The 24,179-nt window shown below is 43.1% G+C and overlaps 1 protein-coding gene across 1 annotated transcript in view; it reads left to right on the plus strand.

The window, feature by feature from the left end:
- The window catches only part of ppp1r9ba (protein phosphatase 1, regulatory subunit 9Ba), a 142,912-nt gene that overhangs the window by 81,371 nt on the left and 37,362 nt on the right, over positions 1-24,179 (plus strand). The window contains exons 3-5 of the mRNA XM_060901757.1: positions 15,147-15,279; positions 15,642-15,762; positions 22,376-22,480. Coding sequence (XP_060757740.1) covers positions 15,147-15,279; positions 15,642-15,762; positions 22,376-22,480 — 359 coding nt within the window. The remainder of the gene's footprint in view (positions 1-15,146; positions 15,280-15,641; positions 15,763-22,375; positions 22,481-24,179) is intronic.

Raw genomic sequence — 24,179 nt, forward strand, 5'->3', positions numbered from 1 at the left:
CTCCCATCTTGTTGTCCGTCTCTGTTCTGCGTGTCGCCTCTCTTGCAGCGTAGTCACATGCATGCATGAATTTTCTTTTGTTTCTAGAAATACAGGAGGCTTGCTGTTCTAGACTCGAGTCAATGGACAAAACCCGCAGTGCTAAGAATAGTTGTCGCAACCCCCTTCAATGCCTGGGGGCTCTCCTGTGAGCACTTTATGGTGTGTGTGTGTGTGTGTGTGTGCGTGTGTTGTCGCCTGTCTGCACAGAAAGGCGATCTCCATAGCAACAGGCTCGGGGTGTCAAAATAGGGCCTGGAGTGCCTGGTTTTCTCCAGTCATGGAGAGGCGTGAAAGCAGCTGCCTGTTCCAAAATTGGGAAGAGCTGCAAGTGAGAGAAAATACACACACACACACACACACACACACACACACACACACACACACACACACACACACACACACTTGCACACAGTTGAGTTGTGTGCATTCCCTTATACTCAGTCAAGTGGTTTTCTGGACTAGACACAGATTATGTATAGGCTCACAGACTCAATAAACACGTGCTGGCTATTAGAAAAAGCTGTTGAATATTGCAGGTTTCTCTGCAAGTGTGTGTGTGTGTGTGTGTGTGTGTGTGTGTGTGTGTGTGTGTGTGTGTGTGTGAGAGAGAGAGAGAGAGAGAGAGAGAGAGCATGTCATTATATTTTGGTTGGGGACAAAACATCCCCATAAGGAAAGGAATATCTGATCTCTTTGACCTTGTGTGTACCAGCCAAATCATACCGTTTCATTTTGCTTACTGTGGTGAAGGTTAGGTTTAGGTTTAGGTTTAAAGGAACAGTCCACCGTACTTCCATAATGAAATATGCTCTTATCTGAATTGAGACGAGCTGCTCCGTACCTCTCCGAGCTTTGCGCGACCTCCCAGTCAGTCAGACGCAGTCAGACGCGCTGTCACTCCTGTTAGCAATGTAGCTAGGCTCAGTATGGCCAATGGTATTTTTTGGGGCTGTAGTTAGATGCGACCAAACTCTTCCGCGTTTTTCCTGTTTACATAGGTTTATATGACCAGTGACATGAAACAAGTTCAGTTACACAAATTGAAACGTGGTGATTTTCTATGCTATGGAAAGTCCGCACTATAATGACAGGCATACTAACACCTTCTGCGCGCTTCGGCAGCGCATTGATATCTGAGCTCCGTATCAGTGCGCTGCCGAAGCGCGCAGAAGGTGTTAGTACGCCTGTCATTATAGTGCGGACTTTCCATAGCATAGAAAATCGCCACGTTTCAATTTGTGTAACTGAACTTGTTTCATGTCACTGGTCATATAAACCTATGTAAACAGGAAAAACGCGGAAGAGTTTGGTCGCATCTAACTACAGCCCCAAAAAATACCATTGGCCATACTGAGCCTAGCTACATTGCTAACAGGAGTGACAGCGCGTCTGACTGCGTCTGACTGACTGGGAGGTCGCGCAAAGCTCGGAGAGGTACGGAGCAGCTCGTCTCAATTCAGATAAGAGCATATTTCATTATGGAAGTACGGTGGACTGTTCCTTTAAGCATAGCATTAATTAGTTGCGTTAATAATTATGTCGATGAAACCTCTGCACAAGGACAGTAAGACAAGTGTGTGTCTGTGCATATACACTCACCAGCCACGTTAACAGGAGCCTGTTCCAGTACACCTCCACTTTCATACAGTTATCCAAATAGCCAATCATGTGGCAGCAGCACTCGGGATAAAATCATGCACATACGGGTCAGGAACTTGACATGGCATGGTTGTTGGTACCAGACAGGCTGGTTCGCATATGTCAGAAACTGTTGATCTACTGGGATTTTTACACACAACAGTGTCATAACAGCGTTGATCCAGAATGGTGCGGAAAACAAAAAAACCATCCAGTAAGCAGCACTTCTAAGAGGTCAGAGGAGAAAATAAGCACTCTTTACAAATGTGCTGAGCAGAAAAGCATCTCAGAACACAGATGGCTGGGCACATACAGAACTTTAAGGTGGCATTAGAAGACCACATCAGCTTCTGCTCAACAACAGGAACCTGAGGCTGCAGAAGGCACAGATAACTGGATAGTTGAAGAGTGAGAAGAGACCAGGAGATGTTTTTCCAAGCTTCAGTGATACAGATGTTCCTGTTAAAGTTGCCAGTGAATCTGCAGCAGTTACAGCATCAGCACTCCAAGGGCAGTGATGGACAAGTTAGGTAGTGGTGGAATAGAAATCTCATCTCATCATCTCTAGCCGCTTTATCCTTCTACAGGGTCGCAGACAAGCTGGAGCCTATCCCAGCTGACTACGGGCAAGAGGCGGGGTACACCCTGGACAAGTCGCCAGGTCATCACAGGGCTGACACATAGACACAGACAACCATTCACACTCACATTCACACCTACGGTCAATTTAGAGTCACCAGTTAACTTAACCTGCATGTCTTTGGACTGTGGGGGAAACCGGAGCACCCGGAGGAAACCCACGCGGACACGGGGAGAACATGCAAACTCCACACAGAAAGGCCCTCGCCGGCCACGGGGCTCGAACCCGGACCTTCTTGCTGTGAGGCGACAGCGCTAACCACTACACCACCGTGCCGCCCTGGAATAGAAATGTTTAATTCTATTATTATTCTACTAATGTGTAATGTTCTGTGTGTGTGTGGGTATGACAGACTGATCATGTATGTCAGTGCTACCGGTAAGTTCTGTTATTCATAGGGGCACCTTGTATAGTGTGTGTGTGTGTGTGTGTGTTTGGTTAGCTATGCATAGTTGCGCTGTGTGTTTGTATGAGAAACAGACTTTTCTATTATGCTAACACTTCATGATCGTCCTCTGCATGCCTACGGGACCTCGGGAACGGCTGAGTCAAGCACATCTGAAGAAATAACAGTAGCCAGAACAGCTGCTGTCAATGCATGCACACACGCACACACACACATACACACACACACACACGCACAAATTCAGGCTGAAGAAACTGAAATAAATAAATTGTAGAGTTTAGAATTTTCAGCATGTAGGAGCTGTTCGTTAGGCAAAGCCCATACAAAGCCTCCACACTTCCTGCTTCATCTTGCTGTCTCTCGTCTGTTGTGTCCCTTTTCATCTCGTCTCTCCTTTCCCTGTCTCATCTCTTGTCTGTTTATACTGTTTCGTTTAGCTTCATGTTGTCTCATCTCATCATGTCTTGTCTCCCCTGCCCTTCTTTCTGCAGCTTTTCGTTTGTCTCCTTGTGTCTCGTCTCGTCAAATTTCATCCTGTCTCATCTTCAGCCTTCGTTTTTTTTCTTGTCTCATCTTGTTGCATCTTTGCTTCTCTCTCCCATCCTCTCTGGGTTTTTTTTGTCCCCCCTCTTTATTCTCCTCTTTTCCTTTCTTCTCCTCTTCGCACCTATCTTCTCCAAGATATATCAGAGAGGTCGTGCATGTGTCTCTCAGGCACATCTGGTGAGAGAGAGAGAGAGACTCCAAGCAGACACACACACAGCACCCAGACACACGTTCCTCATGAAAGTCTGGATAGCAGCTGGAATAGAGTCGAATATGGGCTGCTGTTTTAGCCAGCAAGATGATGTTGGAAAATATGAAGAAGAACCATGTGAATATGAAGATCATACCGAGTGCGTAGATTTGCGTCTGTGACAGTTCTTCAGAAAAAAAGAAGAGATGGAGATGAAAAAGAAGTGTTTGTGTGAGTGAGAAACAGAAAGAAGAACAGAGAGAGAGATAAAGAGGGAACGCCTGGGGGTTGCCATGGAGATGGGACCATGTGAGCAGAGCGACGGCATTCATAGTGAGGGGCGATGGCTTTGCCTACTGCTGTCTTACACACACACACACACACGTATGTACAAACACACTGGTAGAATGAGAGATGAGTTGAAGCGGAATGAGGAAAAAAAACAGAATAAAGGCTGTGGTTGAGTCTGGCTGGGCTGCAGACCGAGATGTATGGTTCGATGATAACGGTAGAAGAGTGATGCGAGCGATTTCGGAATGACGGAGCTACGAGTGAGCAGAGCTGAGAGCGCAAACAGCTGAGTGTTAGCATGGCCACAGGAGGGTATGAACAAAGAGGAAGAGAGCACCAGGGTGAGAAGAGCAAAGGAAGTAAAACACGAAGCAGTCAAATAAGGAAGCTGATGAACAGGAACAACTGATAATCCAGTCAGAAGTGAAAGATACCGAAACATTTACAGCGTCGTTTTTTGCATGACTCAGAGACTCTGCCATTATTTGATGAAACGAGTGAGATGAACAAAGAGATAGCGAGAAAACGATTAATCAAAAAGGATTTAGAGCAGCATTGTTTGAACCTTTTACATTTGACACCTGCGTAGTAAAATGTCTAAACTGAATCGAGAAATACACTCAATGAGCCCTTTATTCGGAACACTACACTAATACTGGGCCGGGCCTCCTTTTATTCTCAAAACATCCTCAGGAGTGATGCGGCGAATGATTGGTATTAACAGACCCAAAGTGTGCCAAGAAAACCTTCCCCACACCAGTACACAACCTCCACCAGTCTGAAATGTTGGCACAAGGCAGATTGGGTCCATGGATTCATGCTGTCAGTGCCACGTTCTGTCCCTACAATCTGTGTGCTTCAGCAGGGTTCCCGCTGGCGCTCGTCACACTCATCATTGATGAACATGATCCATCGGTGACGAAGAGAAAATGACTAGCAGTCGTCACAGTGACGAATGTATTCGTGCAATTATAATGTGCATATACTGTACATATAGATGCAGGTTTGTGAGTGGAAAAATGGCTTATTAGCTAGCTCAAGAGGTGTCAGCTCCAGGGTTATAAGTGCCTGGTTGGCTGTGGCAGCTCACTAGGTGAAGTACTGGGCTACTGGTTGGAAGCAGGGCTTTGAACCAGAATTTTTTTCCTATCGGTTCGTTCCGAACAGAAACGGAATTTTAACGTTTCCGGTTTTGGGTTCCACCATTAAATAGACGTTCCCGAACCGGTTAGAACAAAAAAATTTAGTTCCCGGAACGGTTAATTACGTTCCCTGTCAGCTGTTTAACAAATGGCTATAAAATTATGTCTCTGTTTCATCCAGCTTAAGCCAAATGTAGGCTAATTCTATTACAACCTTCATTAAATAAGACAAGAAATAATTCAAAACAACTATTATTTCAAATGTTGGCGATTTGGATTCTCAGTATGTCTTCCCATCTACACAAACAGAAAAAGTGCCAAAAATGAAAGATAATTCGTTTAGTGTGTTACCAAAGGCTAGTCAGGCCCTATAGAGGGCTACCGTATGACGTCACCGCGCCGCGAGATTTTGTTAGGCGCCATATTGGAAGACCAAGTACACATCTATGCAAGTACATACATACATAAAACAAACTACACCTGAAATGTAGCCAGGGCCGGTTCTGCCCTAATCTGGACCCGGGTGCAACACCGCCCCCCCGCTGACGTAAGCGGTTCTTTCCTCTGGCCCAGCAGAGAGTTGGTGCTAACCTGGAACCGGTTTTTCTGGCCCCAGAGCCAGTTCTTTGTCAGTGGAAACAGAAAACCCGGTTCCAAACTAAGCACTGGCCCCGAACCAGCCCTGGAACTGATTTGGTGGAAAGGGGGCATGAGTGTTGTGTGACTGCAGCGACTCTGTATGGGAATAAGACAAATGGAGCTTGTCTTTTTGTAAATCGCCACACTCGATGCTCTACAAGCGACATTAAAGAGCCATCAGAGATGGATGAGGTCTTCAACAAGTATTTTCCTGTTAGTAAGGCTACGTTTACATTAGACCATATCGGTCTCGTTTTCTTCGCGGATGCACTGTCCGTTTACATTAAAACGCCTGGAAACGCCGGGAAACGGGAATCCGCCAGGGTCCACGTATTCAATCCAGATCGTGTCTGGTCCGGTGCTGTGTAAACATTGAGAATACGCGGATACGCTGTGCTGAGCTCTAGCTGGCGTCGTCATTGGACAACGTCACTGTGACATCCACCTTCCTGATTCGCTGGCGTTGGTCATGTGACGCGACTGCTGAAAAACGGCGCGGACTTCCGCCTTGTATCACCTTTCATTAAAGAGTATAAAAGTATGAAAATACTGCAAATACTGATGCAAATACTGCCCATTGTGTAGTTATGATTGTCTTTAGGCTTGCCATCCTTCCACTTGCAAGTGGTAAGTGACGCGCATACCCGATATGCACTAGGATCACACACACAGCGGCTCAGTCCCGAATCACTGCTCGTGCGCTTCACTCGCGCGCTCTGTGAGCTGCGCAGGGCCGGAGTGCGCACCCTCCAGAGGGCACTCGCTGTTCAGGGCGGAGTGATTTGGAGCGCAGGATGCCTGCGGAGCCGAGCGTATCCGTGTATTGGCGTTGCTGTGTGCACGCGAATCGTGTATTGGCGTTGCTGTGTGCACGCTAATCGTTTTAAAAACGTTAATCTGATGATCCGCTGATACGGTCTAATGTAAACCCCACCTAAGAAGAGCCAATACTTCTAACCAGTAGATGAACTCAATTCTCCTGACACTGACTCTTAATTATCGCTCACTCGTGCCCTCCTCTCCTTCTTCTCTCATTCTGCCCTCACCCATAAACGTATTACCATATGTAAAATACTGTGGCAGGAATGTTTTCACAGTCCAATGAGGCCCAACTTATTTTTAACAAAGAACAGTTTTTTTTGTTCTGGTCAGCAGATGAATTAATGATCTAAGCTTTTTTGTGAATTTGATGAATCATTCATTGTGCTTTGACGTTTGGAGTTTATTTTAGTCTACATTAAGGTGCAGATTGAATTCTCTCCAGCTGAAAGGTTTTGCCATTACAGCAAAGTAGCACACACGCATACACAAGGAGAGAGGGATACAAATTTCCATAGGGTTCTGTTGAGTGCTTTCAAAAATGCAGTGTATCCTGTCATGAAGAGAAGTAAAACAGATTAGATCATTTCAGTAGGCGTTTCCCTCCATCATCTGTATCCACAGATCCACACCTGAAGGTGCTGGTGTTATCTGAGAAGACTGTCTGGTGTTATCTGACCTGCCTGTTTCCTCTTGATATCTCAGGGGTGGACAAATCACTGGCTCAGGCGCCCAGGACAAGAAGATTACATGTCTGGACTATCAGCTTATTATTCATATTTGACCAGCAGAAAAGAGTTAGTAAGCTAGGGTTACTGGCATTTTTTTCCTCATTCAGCCACCATAGAAAGAAACTAGAAGGGTCTCTGGGAGAGCGCAGACCTCCACCAAGGACAATAGTCGACTCTTCTACAACATTAAAATCTGTAACCGCAACCACTTTATATGTTTCAACAATATTTAAAAGTAGACGGCCTTTCAAGTTCATAAAAATCAGTGAAATTTAGTTCCCTCTGAAATTTGGTCATTGTGATATGTGACACCTCACCGAATCCAGGGACGCATGTCGGCCGAAACGAATCCGAGATAATCGCAAAAGAAGCATTTTTTTTCGAAATTTGTGATTTGCGTTTTTTTCCATCATGTGCAAGTTGAGATCTTGAAGAATGCAATCAGTATTTCAGATAATAGATTGTTTTGTTGGAAAAGCATACATTTTTTGTTGCAAATTGTCTCGTTTTTGTCAGGACTGTAGCCTGCTATATGGGCCATTCACATGATGATTTAAGTCTTTTGGTTTTTTTTTCACGAATCAGCTGTATGATACGAGCTGAGCTCGTGGCTACTTAACCTGCATGCAGGCATGTAATTTCACTATGGAATGAGCAAGCTAAACAGAGCGCAGAGGAGCTGAAATACCGCGAAGCAAACAGACGCACGGTATTTACATCGGCGATAACCATTTCTAGCAAAAAAAACCGCAACCAAAAGGAAGTGTTCTAGGACTACATTCCATCGGAGGCATTGGTGTGTGCAAGGCGACGTTTCTCTTTCTGATGGGGTAAGTTTATTAATCTAAGGTTGTGTTTTGCATGTAACGGAGAGTGTTGTGGTTTGGTTACATGAAACTAGTGTTGTGTTAGTTGTGTCATCATCGTGCTATCTTTCTTTCTAACGGTGTAATTTTTCAACCACAAAATGTTAAAGTATACTTTAGGACTTATTTTTGTACTTCATAATTGTGTTGGGCATACTTTGCATGGAAGGAAAATTGACGTGGTGATCTTTATTTACATGAAAGTAGTATCGTGCTAGCTCGTAGGGGGTAGGGCTTTCCTTAATGTCATGCAAATGAGCAGCATTCTGTGCCCGCCCTACACCCAGAGTAGCCGAGATGGAAAACTTTGAGGGCGATTTTCTCTCTTTTCTGTTTTAAGAGGTATGCACTTTCAAAAGGCCACACATTCTTCAAATATTGTCAGATCTCCACATGGAAGGCATCATTGGAAAGCTTAGAAACTGTACTTTCTGAATCTGTCAATAACTCAAAATGCCGCCGGGCCGACATTTGTCCCTGGATAACGTTATCTGACACATATACGTTTATTTCTGTAATATCTAAAAAAAAAACCAGGCCATTCTGTGGCTGGAAAGTTATTTAATTTGAGGGGATTAAAGCAAATAATGTGCATGAAATCACTCGCTTCGCGCAGTCAAGCACACGGAGAAAGTCCGTGTGCGCATGCGCAGGTTTACCTTCTTCTTCTTCATCATCTTTTGGGTTTTACGGCAGCTGGCATCCACAGTGTTGCATTACTGCCATCTACAGGTTTACCTTTAACTGTGCACTGACAGTTACATCATTCTGTCGCTAAACGAACAGCTGATCACACCGAGGTGCTCACTGACCATCGATATTTATTAGTTTGGTCCTTCGTTTCCTTTCCTTCATATATAACATAACGTCTTTTATTCTCGCTTTCCGCTACTGTAGTCAGTCTTTCACGTTTCATTCACGCACTCACGTCCTCCATTGTTCTCTCCTGTTTCAAATTTGTATCCCACAATGCTTTGTGCGAACGGGGAAAGCCCACCACGTGATGCATGCTGTAGTATCTTGTATTGCGTCATGGTGAATCAGGAAAAAATAGCAGAGATGGTTATGTTTTATCCATCCATCCATCCATTATCCGTAACCGCTTATCCTGTGCAGGGTCACGGGCAAACTGGAACCTATCCCAGTTGACTATGGGCGAGAGGCGGGGTTCACCCTGGACAAGTCGCCAGGTCATCGCAGGGCTGGCTATGTTTTAGCACTATTGAAATTTACTGACATCTATTGGATATTAAGATGTATGAGCACAGACTTCTACTGATATCTTAGTGAAAGTGAAAATAAATTTGTGGATCCACTCCATGACTTGGATCTGCTCCAGAGTTTAATGGGTTCTTCTTTGGTCCATGTTACACCAAGTTTCATGGAAATTGGATCAGTAGGTTTTGTGCAATCCTGCTGACAAAAAAAGACAAATAACCTGAAACCCTAACCTCCTTGGCAGAGACGGAAATAAAAATCTCTGCTTGTTATTAACTTTCAAAATTGTTTTTTTTTTTTTTGTTTGGTTGGTTGGATGGTTTTTGTTTTTTGTTTTCTTGTTTTTTGGTAAGAAATTTTTCTATACATTTCCACAAAATGTAGTTCACCCAAATGAGCATGGGTTCCCTTTTGAGCCTGGTCATGTCAGGGATTTTTTCCTTCCCGCTGTCACCTCAGGCTTGCTCATTAGGAATAAATTTATAAATTCATCTGTTTAAAATGTATATCTGGGATTTGTATATTTCTCTAAAGCTGCTTTGTGATAATGTCGACTGTTAAAACGCTACACAAATAAAATCGACTTGACTTGACAGTGGTGTAACACACTTCAGTGCAGTAGATATAGCATGTGCTACTCGTTCTGAATCCTATCACTCACTGCACGACACACATCCGGTCTTACTATTCAGATTAATGAGCGTGCACGGGTGACACAATCTTTAGAGAATTAGGAACATGCATGTTTGTGAAAAACTAAAGCTGCCATATAAATGGAAGGATGCTGCAGGAAAGCAATGGAGATTTCAAAAGACTCTTCACACCCCGGTCATTGTCTCTTCCAGCTTTTGCCATCAGGCAAGAAATACAGAGCAATGAAAACCAGGACAAACCGCCAAAAAACAGTTTTTATCCCAAAGCAATCATGGCTTTAAACTCAAATGTGCAATAGAACTATTCTTGGCCAATGTGCGATTTGTCTCATTCTCATTATCTCTAGCCGCTTTATCCTGTTCTACAGGGTCGCAGGCAAGCTGGAGCCTATCCCAGCTGACTACGGGCGAAAGGCGGGGTACACCCTGGACAAGTCGCCAGGTCATCACAGGGCTGACACATAGACACAGACAACCATTCACACTCACATTCACACCTACGGTCAATTTAGAGTCACCAGTTAACCTAACCTGCATGTCTTTGGACTGTGGGGGAAACCGGAGCACCCGGAGGAAACCCACGCGGACACGGGGAGAACATGCAAACTCCGCACAGAAAGGCCCTCGCCGACCCCAGGGCTCGAACCCAGGACCTTCTTGCTGTGAGGCGACAGCACTAACCACTACACCACCGTGCCGCCCATGTGCGATTTGTGATATATATATATATATATATATGGGGCGGCACGGTGGTGTAGTGGTTAGCGCTGTCGCCTCACAGCAAGAAGGTCCGGGTTCGAGCCCCGGGGCCGGCAAGGGCCTTTCTGTGTGGAGTTTGCATGTTCTCCCCGTGTCCGCATGGGTTTCCTCCGGGTGCTCCGGTTTCCCCCACAGTCCAAAGACATGCAGGTTAGGTTAACTGGTGACTCTAAATTGACCGTAGGTGTGAATGGTTGCCTGTGTCTATGTGTCAGCCCTGTGATGACCTGGCGACTTGTCCAGGTGTACCCCGCCTTTCGCCCGTAGTCAGCTGGGATAGGCTCCAGCTTGCCTGCGACCCTGTAGAACAGGATAAAGCGGCTAGAGATCTCATCTCATTATCTGTAGCCGCTTTATCCTTCTACAGGGTTGCAGGCAAGCCGGAGCCTATCCCAGCTGACTACGGGCGAAAGGCGGGGTACACCCTGGACAAGTCGCCAGGTCATCACAGGGCTGACACATAGACACAGACAACCATTCACACTCACATTCACACCTACGGTCAATTTAGAGTCACCAGTTAACCTAACCTGCATGTCTTTGGACTGTGGGGGAAACCGGAGCACCTGGAGGAAACCCACGCGGACACGGGGAGAACATGCAAACTCCGCACAGAAAGGCCCTCGCCGACCCCAGGGCTCGAACCCAGGACCTTCTTGCTGTGAGGCGACAGCACTAACCACTACACCACCGTGCCGCCCATGTGCGATTTGTGATATATATATATATATATATATGGGGCGGCACGGTGGTGTAGTGGTTAGCGCTGTCGCCTCACAGCAAGAAGGTCCGGGTTCGAGCCCCGGGGCCGGCAAGGGCCTTTCTGTGTGGAGTTTGCATGTTCTCCCCGTGTCCGCATGGGTTTCCTCCGGGTGCTCCGGTTTCCCCCACAGTCCAAAGACATGCAGGTTAGGTTAACTGGTGACTCTAAATTGACCGTAGGTGTGAATGGTTGCCTGTGTCTATGTGTCAGCCCTGTGATGACCTGGCGACTTGTCCAGGTGTACCCCGCCTTTCGCCCGTAGTCAGCTGGGATAGGCTCCAGCTTGCCTGCGACCCTGTAGAACAGGATAAAGCGGCTAGAGATCTCATCTCATTATCTGTAGCCGCTTTATCCTTCTACAGGGTTGCAGGCAAGCCGGAGCCTATCCCAGCTGACTACGGGCGAAAGGCGGGGTACACCCTGGACAAGTCGCCAGGTCATCACAGGGCTGACACATAGACACAGACAACCATTCACACTCACATTCACACCTACGGTCAATTTAGAGTCACCAGTTAACCTAACCTGCATGTCTTTGGACTGTGGGGGAAACCGGAGCACCTGGAGGAAACCCACGCGGACACGGGGAGAACATGCAAACTCCGCACAGAAAGGCCCTCGCCAGCCACGGGGCTCGAACCCAGGACCTTCTTGCTGTGAGGCGACAGCGCTAACCACTACACCACCATGCCACCCCCACGGCTAGAGATAATGAGATGATATATATATATATATACAGAACCAAAACAATTCTGTTCGTACTATTTTAAGTGCAATCCGTGTAGATATAGAACCATACAATAGATTTCTGTTTATACCATTTTACCAGTGCAACTCTGTATACTTTGCTATTTATTTTTATACGTTATTTGTTCTGCCCCCCCTTTCTTTCTTTCTTTAACTCATAATGAGTCAACAGCACCTTCAATTTCATTGTACCTTTGGAAGAGTGACAATGACAATAAAGACTTATCTTATCTTATCTTATCTTATCTTATCTTATCTTATCTTATCTTATCTTATCTTATCTTATCTTAAATCTCCTGCTATCATCACCTGCAGTCACCTGTCTGTTTTAGAGACGTGGAGAGAAGAAAAATTATAGCCAGACTTTACTTACGCACTTTGTGTGATGTACAGAGAAAACACCACAGCTCCAAACATTAAATGCCAAACGTTGACCAGCAGTTTGCTGACATTTCATTTGAGGCACGACAACAATTTGCAACATCAGATACTGTCTTAGAAAAGGATAATGACTATGGCTGAATTGTTTTCCACCCTTCATTTATACTTTACTCACCATACTTTATTACATTCCCTGAGATACCTTTTTTTTTTTTTAATGACACTGGACAGCATATTAGAGCTTTCTCTTAACTGCTGGGCCAGATAAAGGATTTCTCATTTGTCTTTTTATAACAAAGGCAGATTTTATTGTATTGCATAAAAGGCAGGATTTTAGTCAGGGATGCATTTTAGATCATAAACAAGACCATCAATGACGGTGTAGCTCATTCCGGCCCCATGAGAAATCAAATCTGGGTAGAAGTTATATGCACCCTAGATACCCCTACCGTACCTTCCTGCCAGAAAGAATCAAAAGTGGTGAAGAATTGAGGGAGAAGAAGCGATTTGTGTGGAAACTGCTCGTTAGGACTTAATTACTCCATATCTTCATTATTAATTGCAATTATGCAAATTTGGGTAGAAGCTACTGTATGTGCACCCTGGACAGACCTACCTTCCTGCCAAAAAGAATAAAAATAGGTGAAGAACTGAGAGAGAAGAAGCGATTTTCATGAAATGTGGACGACACCAGATGGACACCGGACAACACATGATGGCATAAGCTTATCGCCTGTCGGCCAGATGAACTAATAATGAGTCATGAGTTTAAGCAAACAGTAAACGTGTATTCACGTTTTACCGTTTCATCTGTTTTTGTGTTCTGATTCAAGATTTAAGATTCAAGAGAGCTTTATTGTCAATACACCCATATACAAGTATACAGTGCATTGAAATACAGTTTCCCTCAAGGTCCATGGTGCATGTATAGAGAAAATAGATTAAGTAGGGGTGGCACGGTGGTTTAGTGGTTAGCACTGTTGCCTCACAGCAAGAAGGTTCTGGGTTCAAGTCCAGTTCAAGGTGAGGGCATTTCTGTGTGGCGTTTGCATGTTTTCCCCGTGTCTATGTGGGTTTCCTCCGGGTGCTCCGGTTTCCCCTACAGTCCAAAGACATGCAGGTTAGGCTAATTGGCTACTCTAAATTGTCCATGACTAAAAGCAGTGTAGCAGAGGAGAGGCGAGCTGGCTGTACTTACTTACTTAGCCAAGAAACCCTAGGAATGGGGACCCAACGCAGAACACACTGGATGGGTGAAGAAGAAGGAGCTATGTAAGGAGACATTTAGCAATCTAAGTACAACAGATCGCAAGACTATCCCTGTGTCCGAAATCGCTCACTCGTTCACTACTCCCTACTTGCTATATAGGGAATTACTATATAGAGGACTGTATAGTGAGCTTATAGATAAAATGGAAAAATGCTTTTGGACACTACTCCGTCGCGTTGTTATTTACGTCATTACTGTCGCATAATTAAAATGTGCCAGATCAGTCAGCTGGTGGGTTTTCAAACTAATAAATACATGCATGTATTTTTGTGGGCGGCATGGTGGTGTAGTGGTTAGCGCTGTCGGCTCACAGCAAGAAGGTCCGGGTTTGAGCCCCGTGGCCGGCGAGGGCCTTTCTGTGCGGAGTTTGCATGTTCTCCCCGTGTCCGCGTGGGTTTCCTCCGGGTGCTCCGGTTTCCCCCACAGTCCAAAGACATGCAGGTTAGGTTAACTGGTGGCTCTAAATTGACCATAGGTGTGAATGTGAGTGTGAATGGTTGTCTGTGTCTATGTGTCAGCCCTGTGATGACCTGGCGACTTGTCCAGGGTGTACCCTGCCTTTCTCCCGTAGTCAGCTGGGATAGGCTCCAGCTTGCCTGCGACCCTGTAGAACAGGATAAAGCGGCTAGAGATGATGAGATGAGATGTATTTTTGTGATAAATCCATATTATACTGAGCATATTTCCTACATTAATAAATACAAAGTGCTTTGTGTCTCCTGCATCATTCAGTTATTTTAAATCAAGGCCGAATACTTTCTTCTTTGCCGTTGGCTTTTATTAAATCAAATTTGGGGTTTTTGATTTGGTTTCTTTCCACGTGACCGCAATACATGATGGGATATATTGCTTGGTTAGTGACCATCGGTTGTACACTACTTTTCGTGATGCATTGTGGGATACTTTGAGTGCACTATATAGGGTGGAAATAATTCTCACTATACATTCGGACAGCGCTACAAAACGGTGTCCCCACTATATAGTCCACTGTATAATGAGTAGGGCGCGATTTCAGACACAAGGAAAGACAGTGGCATTTGTGTGCAAATGTTCATTTTAGTGCAATTTGAAGAGTTCAAGTTTTTCCAGGATATTAAAACAAGACAAGACAGGTGCAAAGTGCGCATTGTGCATTTGTGTGCGTGCAAATGGGCAGTGTAGTGCAGCTGGATCAGAAGTGGATGAGAAACTGTAGTTTCATTTTGTTTGACTACTGTCAGTTCTTTGGGGTGAACCAGTGAGCTGAGGACTGACTGCCTGGGGGAAGAAGCTGCTGCAGTGTGTGGCAGTGATGGTTCGGATGTTCGGGTACCTTCTGCCAGACGGCAGGAGGGAGAGCAGAGCAGGATATTCTGATATACTAAGCTTCCATATTCTGTTCTGCTGCTTTACCTTTGACCTCCAGGTGTTCACTACGTACTCCAACGAGGATTATGACCGACGTAACGATGACGTCGACCCCATGGCAGCCTCAGCTGAGTACGAGCTGGAGAAGAGAGTGGAGAGGCTGGACCTTTTCCCCGTAGAACTGGAGAAAGGTAACACATTTTAGCTCAGCTTCAATGCACAAACACTGTTGGGTGGTCACACTGTTAATACTAAATTCTGTCAAAACCCGAAATGGTATAATTACAAAAGCTTTTATGTCAATCTTGTACATGTAAGGCTTTTAGGATTGTATTGATCATCTGAGATATTTTATAGGACGCCAGAACCCTAATTGATGGCAGTTGCACTGAAAAGGCTGTAGTTCATACCAAAGTGATCCATTAAATGTTTGTGGTAGCTCCTGTATTTTATCTATTTAAACGTCATTCATGTAGAACTTTATTATGAATCTACTGACAGTATAGTGCTGTTTAAACCATGAAGATCTTTCTGTGTGGTTGTACACGGTCAGATGGAGACGGATTGGGGATCAGTATCATCGGAATGGGCGCCGGCGCAGACATGGGCCTGGAGAAACTTGGAATCTTCGTCAAGACTGTGACGGAGGGAGGTGCTGCTCACCGTGACGGGAGGTCAGAAATATATTCAACAGATATACTGTGTCTAGAGGTTTTCGAAGGATTTGGCTGAAATTGGTGTGAAGTCAGTTCAGAGGATTAACTGTACTGTACATCAGCAAACGCGCAGCTGATATAAAAAGTGCCAGTATTATGAATTTAGCTCATCACAGGAACCACAGAACAGACCTGAAACCTGATTCTGCTTATTTACAGCTTCAGTTATACTTCATCAAGAAATGATTTTCATCTTATGCAAGAACAGCTCGCGAAAAAAAGGTTCGATTTTTATAACATTTAGAGAAGTGAGACTTGGGATTCAGGTAAAGCTGAACTCAAACACAGCTGATGCTAAACGTGAAAACTCTACATAGTAGGGCTGTAACGATATGCGTATCGAAATCGAAATCGCGATACGCAGAGCCACGATCCGTATCGCGATACAAGAAGGCAGAATCGCGGTACACCCTTTCAAACTTCTCCTCAGCCCAAAAACAGAGGCGCTTCCAAACTTCAATTTATGAATAGTTTACTTTTTATTTAAATTACATTTTAAACTTACTTAAATTACTTTTATTTTTTTATATCTATTAGTAAGTCGTTTTTTCGCCGACCTGCGACAATCTTCTGCGAGTCACGCAACGTCCACACTCGCCACTGGCAGAGCATTCATTTCTTTTAAGCGGTCGCCATTCTGGTTGCGACGCGGGGAGCGAATCTGTAAACAAGCAGCTCATTGGCTGGCTAGGTGTGCCACAAGCCAATCACAATCACTTGACCAGAAAGGCATGCAGTGTTGCCAGATTGGGCAGGTTTAGGTGCTTTTTGGCTGGTTTTGAACATATTTTGGGGTGGAAAACGTTAGCAATATCTGGCAACACTGAAGGCATGTCTGCTTGGGCGGAAGCCTTCTGCGGCAGTTACATTTTGACACGCGAGCAATGTTTCACCATAAAAATTCCGTAATTTCCATCTGTTTTCCGCGATCACAGAAAATCATTGGCCCTATGAGAGTGAGACAGTGAGAGAGCCCCCCCCCCCCCCCCAAAAAAAATCTTAATGGATTTACACGATTTGGAAAAATGACTTTTTCAGAACTGAAAAAAACAGAGCTTCCGGCTCAACAGTATTATTTTGAGAAATAAAACAATCTTTGGATATACATTTGTTCATTTTTGCATACATATTACTCATTCTCTGCAGTGGTCTGAATTATTTGTTATTTAATAGTTAATGTAAGTAAGTAAATGTTAATAAGTCAAATTTACTACTTTAAAAAAAATTTAAAAAAAAATCGTGGGCGTATCGAATCGTGGGTCAAAAATCGCGATACGACTCGAATCGTGAGTTGGGTGTATCGTTACAGCCCTACTACATAGTGAACTGACGTTTTTTTGCTGTAGTATTTAGGTCTGAAAAATCCACAGACTTTCCTGAACTGAAATGCATGTCTATTTTGCATGCGTCTCACAAAGAATACCTTTTTCTGGTTACCCAAAAAGTGAAAAAGGAGAAAATTCTGTTTGAAAATTCCATCGCGTCTGCGCCGAGGGAAGCTCACAGACATTTTGAGAGCAACTATCTGATTGCAAACTGAACAGTTTCGATTTAAATCAGTCTCCTTATGGCCAAAATCTATTCAAAAACTTGGTCAAGGCATGAAATTTACTGTGTGAGACAATCACTCTTAGCTACTGCAGGTTTTAGATGGTATTCTATGTCTTTAGACAGACATCATGCAGGCTTTTACGTCTGCATTTTTTAAACTGCAGAGATGTCTACAAGCGCCGGCGATCGGCGGTCTTCTCCGCCTACACAGACGGTCTACTCAATCCCAGAAAAAACAAAAAACTTGCCTTTCACTGTTCAAGCAATTTACAGTATATCATCTCTGCTGCCCATATTTTGCTGCAAATCCAATTATTTCACCACGAAATTGTCTTCAATTTGGGTCTAACATGACCAGCAGCGACGCCATATTTGTTGATCGATTCTCACGCTCTGGTTGGCTGAGCCATGTGACCACGCCAAAACAGTTTTCCTCAATTTATTAGATTAGAAGGTATGAATGATAAGTAAACTTAAAGAAAATAATTAGAAGATTCATCATTCTCGATCTAAGAATTGTTATTTTCATATCCAGAAGCTACCCGAAGTGCCAACGTTCCCATAGAGATGTCTGGTCCCTTAGCTAAGGCTTCATACTTATAAAGTGCAAGTGCAAATAACTAACTGTGTGCAAATATTTATGCTGAAATTAAAACTATACAATACACAACACAACACTAGAAGCACATCGAGTAATTTACACACGCACCAAATAAGCTTACCATGTAGTTATGTTACAGAGCCAGGCAGCGTACTACAGAGGGGTAACTGAGAAAGCCAAGCGCGCACACATCCGGAGGGAAATTTCATACATATTTTGCAAGTATTTTACAGGGAAATGGTTAGTAATTTATTAGCTGAGAATGCACCAGAAGGCATGTAAATTTCAAAATTTACCTCCCTAGCATTAGCGTGCCTTTGGTGCGCAAATTCCAGAGCCACCTAATACTTTTTTTAGCCGGCTACTTCAGATTTTCTGGAGAACCCTGAACTAGATTCATAAGCATCATGATCTTTGCATAAAGCCTGGAAAAAAAGTAAACTAAAAACTTTTTCATGCCATTTTGGTAAAATATATTTACGGTTTTGTAAAGTTGTTAATGGGCGGTGCGGTGGTTAGCACTGTCACCTCACAGTGAGAAGGTTCCAGGTTTGAACTTCACAGCCGATGAGGGGCCTTTCTGTGTGAAGTTTGGGTATGTGGTTATTTAGTACAAGCCTTTTAGCACAAGTTCTAAAGTCTCTTAGCACAACTCTCTATTCTTTAACACAACTCTGGATTATGGTCACAATAATAAAAAAAAAAAAATACTCATCTTGATATAGGAAGGGACTTGTCCAGGGTGTACCCCGCCTTTCGCCCGTAGTCAGCTGGGATAGGCTCCAGCTTGCCTGCGACCCTGTAGAAGGATAAAGCGGCTAGAGATGATGAGATGAGATGAGATATAGGAAGGGGTTTATTATGATTGCTTCGAGACTGGAAGCCAGAATTTCTGCTGCTGTGCATGTTAAGGATCAGTTGTTGATCCCTGAAACGTGGACTGAAAATCCGATTCTTTGGTGTCTTTGGATATTTGCAGTTAAGCCATAACAAACCTTGAACTCTGGGCACCTTCATAGATAACTTCAGTCGCTTCTGATCATATCACAAATTCAACCAACTGTCAATAATTACGCGTTCGCCGAATTAATTAACCGGGGGATTACGTCTCTTGCCCTGCTTGAATAGGAATCTATTCCTAAAAACTTACTCAAATTATTAAAAGTCCATTTGATATCACATATTACTGTTTTCATATGTATTTGACTAATAAAGCTACAAAGTCCATCCATCCATCCATTATCTGTAGCTGCTTATCCTGTATAGGGTCGTGGGCAAGCTGGAGCCTATCCCAGCTGACTATGGGCGAGAGGCGGGGTACACCCTGGACAAGTCGCCAGATCATCGCAGAAGCTACAAAGTCTTTAACCGAAACAAGACCAATTTCAATGAGAAAAATGAGAATCATGTCTCCTTAGTAACCAACAGTTGCGATATGGAAACAAATGAAAGAAACTTCCACTAAAGCATCCTAGAACGAATGGCAATTAAATAAAAGTGGAATATAAACGTTCAGGAATGACAAAACAACCAAAATTGATATATCAATTATTTATAATACGGCAATCGTGAAGGAAGAAGAAGAGATGACGCTAAGACGTGAGGGTTGTTTGATCATCAAGACAAGTCTCGAAGCTGTGGGGAGTTTACAGGGAAATTCACTTTATTGCAGCATACTTATATTTGATTTCAGTATTTATTTTTTGTTCAATGCTATCAACCGCTAAAAACGTTATTTAACACTAAATTATCAAATCAATAAACCACAAACACTCATTTGTAGGTTGTGCGAAAAAAACACAGTGCACAGATTACAGACAATTCATACAAGTCGATCAGATCAAGAACAGCTTGCACTTTATTTGAATAATAATAAAGTCTATTGTGGTTTTGCGTCGTTCCTTAAACCTGTTGTTGAAATAACAACGGGATAAATGGGAAAATTTTCACTTCTCTAATCCTATTGTTTTCTTTTAATTGAGCACTCGGTGAACAGAAATGGATGTACAGTATATACTATGATATCCACCGTAGTGTGGAAACGCATCTATGGACCCTTTTCACGTGACGTCACGACAAACGCGGCCGCCATTTTGGACATGTACTACCAGTAGTTTACCACAGCCAACATTGAGGAACGGCAGCAAAGAAAGTGTTTATTTTCAGCAAGACTTCCATCATGCCACTATATTGTTGTGCACCTGGATGTAGTAACCATCAACAAACAAGGCAAGGGTTATCATTTTATCGGATCCCGGTAGATGCTGACCGACGGAGAAGCTGGATAGCGGCATACCAACGCTTGTGTAGTGACCACTTTGTTGGAGGTAAGACGAATAAAATTAGCCAGAAAAGGCATTACATTGCTGTTAACATTCCATTCTAGTTTACTGTAATTATGATCTGCCAGCTATTTACACCGGATCCAGTGTAAATAGCTGCCGGAGCCAACGTCCGAGGTTCCGGAGCGCGCTAGCTCGCGGCTGGCCGGAGCGCGCTCGCTCCGGCAAGCTCGGACGTTGGCTCCGGCAGCTATTTACACTGGATCCGGTGTAAATAGCTGCCAGATCATAATTACAGTAAACTAGTAAATACAGTTTTCTGCATCTCGCTCCTTTTTCTTTTATGTTTGTCGCTTTCCTCGCATTCAAACCGATTCGAGCCGAAGTCCACTACATGTCCAAAATGGCGGTCGCGTTTACGAAGGTCACGTGACTGAAAAGGGTCTATAGCCACGATCAACGCATGTGCAAGAAACGTGTTGCTGCATCGGAATCTTGGCAACTTTCATTAAAAAATCCATCAAACATCTTTAAACATGATCAGTAAGTATTCATAATAAAGATTAAGTGAAGAGTTTGGTTCCAAAACACTATATATCCAATTCCACTGTTTCGAGAAAAATCACTTTTTCTGATTATGGGAAGTGAGAAAAGGAAAACCACTGTATCCTGTTTTAAAATTTATTGACTAACTTCTTAATGATAATAAACTTCAAAAATGAAATCCAGAACTAATTAACAGCTTTTAACTGAACCAAGTAATTTTTTTTTTTGTCAAGTCATTGCATATCCACGCCACAGCATTTTCCCCCAAAATGCTACTGTACATATCCCTTTGTATTTAAAGTGCATTTAACCGTGTTCTTTCATGACAGATTATTTTATTTTATAGATTATTTTATTTTTTTATATTATTTTATCTAAATTATTCATAATTCAGCGTGAAATTGTCCAATAAATGCGAGAAGTGCCGAAGCGATTTCCTACTTCATGGGCGCAGCGATCTTAGAAGACTTCACACCAATGGCGGCCTCTGATTGGCCAAATGGATATGTCTGGTTTTGAGAAAAATCGGTGACGGCGCTTGTTGCGTTTTGGAATGAAAGGCCGTAATGCAGTGTGTAAATCAATGGCAGATATCGTGTTTTGGCGAAAACTGAATATGGTACGAGTAAGATATGATAATTGCTGATGGTTTGGTGGCAGGAGTTTCAGATTTTCAAATTTGGTGTTTATCACGTTTTGGAACCAAACTCTTCAAGTGTTCTTGGAGCTTGTGCTAAAGAAATTAGAGTTGTGCTAAGAGACTTTACGACTTGTGCTAAAAGACTTTTGTGCTAAATAACCGTAAACCGGAGTTTGCATGTTCTTCCCGTGTCTGTGTGGGTTTCCTTCGGGTTCCACCAAGTTCAGATGCCCTAGACACACCAATGATGGACTGTTAAAATGTCATCATCGGTGCCCTTATAGCTCTTACTGGCTATGGGAAGAAGAAGAAAATCGTTAATATGTGTTAATATATTTCGTCCATTTGGTAAATTTTGGTTTTCCCAGATTGCCACCCAAATATTTTACTAGCATTACGCTTTGTAAAGCCCACTGTCTTATGTTTCTGAGTGTCCTGGAGCAGTTGCACATGCAGAGACCATGAATATGATGTCCTGCACTTTCATTCAAACAGTGGGACAGGCATTAAAGCCCACATCAGTCCTTCACTGGCCATCTGAACTAGCCTAAACAAATCAGAAAGTAAGCTCCACATAAGGATCCACTCTTTATGATCGAGGAGGCAGAGAGTAGCAATTCATCATTTTAATAGCCATGAATTACTGAAGGCCAGCTCCTCCCTTAATGTTAGCCCTAAATGTTTTGGGGTTTTTTCAGACTGTCTTACGATATAACAGCTCAGTGTGTATTTACAGTTAAAGCAGAAATTGTTGACAGTGATTCAACTGCGCAACTGTGAATCTAATTTTCCCAATTATTCATTACTATAATAGTGAATTTAATAAAGGTGCTGAATATTCATTCAGCACCTTTATTAAATATACTCATGATGGGAAAATGGCTTAACAGAATTACTAACACTGGCCTGTATCTCATGTTCCTGAAAGCTGCTTTGTTTCCTCACCGCCAGGATCCAGGTGAATGACCTGATAGTTGAGGTCGACGGCACCAGTCTGGTGGGTGTAACACAGAATTTTGCAGCATCTGTCCTGAGAAACACCACCGGCACTGTCAAGTAAGCAAATGCATGCCATTGTTTCATTTGTAGTGTATTTATTGTAGTAAATGGAGTGTATTAGTGAAATCATTAGATATACCTACATTTATAAACTATACTCACAGTCCACGTGATTAGGAACATCTGTACACCTGCACATCATGTAGCAGCAGTACAGCGCATAAAACTGTGCAGAAACGGGTCAAGAGTTTCAGTTCATCTTCACATCACACTTGGATCAAATGTGAGCTCTGTTATGTTGACCGTGGCATCGTTGTTGGTGCCAGAAGGGCTGGTTTTGAATATTTCAGAAACTGCTGATCTCCTGGATTTTCACACAAAATCTGAGAACAGGATTCTCCAGAATTTACATAGAATAGTGCGAAAAACAAGAAAGGTCAGAGTGGAATGATGAGACATGAAGGCTACAGTAACTCATACTAGAAAGAGACTATGACTAAAGTCATAGTAAATTGCGCTAGCTGTTGCAAACAGGGCCGTCTGGTCACCATACCCTATTGATCCAGAACAGTAATGGATAGAGAATGATGCTTAGCAAGGAAAAGTTGCGCCGTGCCGCCCTGAACAAAATATAAAAAACTCTGATTGAAAAAAATCTTAAAAATTGACAGAGTTATAAGTGATTGGAAAAAAAATCACATTTTTCATAGATCATTCCGGATCAGTGATCCAGATCACCACCAAAAGTCATAGCAATGTAATTCAGCCCAGAGGTATTCTTCATGTGAAATTTGGTGATGATTGGTTGAAAACTGAGGGAGAAATAGCGTCCTAAAAACATTAGTAGAATAATAATAAGAAGAAAAAGAAGACAATGAATAACTAGATAGAGACTGTGACTAAAGTCACAGTAATTTGCGCTAGCTGACCTTTATCAATTGAAGGTCAAAGAAAAGTTGTGCCCTGCCGCCCTGAACAAAATAAAAAAAAAATTAAAATAAAAAAAGAGTGAAAAATTCATGAAAATTGACAAGTAATTGAAAAAAGGCCGTTTTTCATGGATCATTCCGGATCAGTGAGCCAGATCAGCACCAAAAGTCATAGCAATGTAATTCAGCCCAGAGGTATTCTTCATGTGAAATTTGATGATGATTGGTTGAAAACTGAAGGAGAAATAGCGTCCTAAAATACGTTAGGAGAAGAAGAAGAAAGTAGAAAGATCCTGAGAGTAACAGTTTGCGCTACCGCTGTTAGTGCAAATTAATGTCAAGTCGGTTTATTTGTATAGCGCTTTTAACAACAGATATTGTCACAAAGCAGCTTTACAGAAAATTAAAGACTTTAAATATGAGCTAATTTTATCCCTAATTTATTTCTGATGAGGAAGCCTGTGGCAACGTTGACAAGGAAAAACTCCCTCAGACAACACGAGGAAGAAACCTCAAGAGGAACCAGACTCAAAAGGGAACCCATCCTCATTTGGGTGATAACAGATAGTGTGATTATAAATAACTTGCTTCTATAACGGTGTCCTATAAAGTCACAAAGTATAACTGTGTAACCAGGAAAATCATTATAGTTTTAACATGAAATCTGTTTTGTTGAAGTTATAAACCGTTCATTGATGGAAACTTGAGTGCAAAACTGTTCATGACAACCACAGTCCTAAAGTTAGCAAGTCAACCATCGTCCTCAGCCATAAAAGCATTACTACAACCCCTGGCAAAAAGTATGGAATCACCAGTCTTGGATGCGC

Source organism: Neoarius graeffei, chromosome 20 (genome assembly GCF_027579695.1).
Source record: "Neoarius graeffei isolate fNeoGra1 chromosome 20, fNeoGra1.pri, whole genome shotgun sequence".
In the NCBI taxonomy this organism is placed as follows: Eukaryota; Metazoa; Chordata; class Actinopteri; order Siluriformes; family Ariidae; genus Neoarius; species Neoarius graeffei.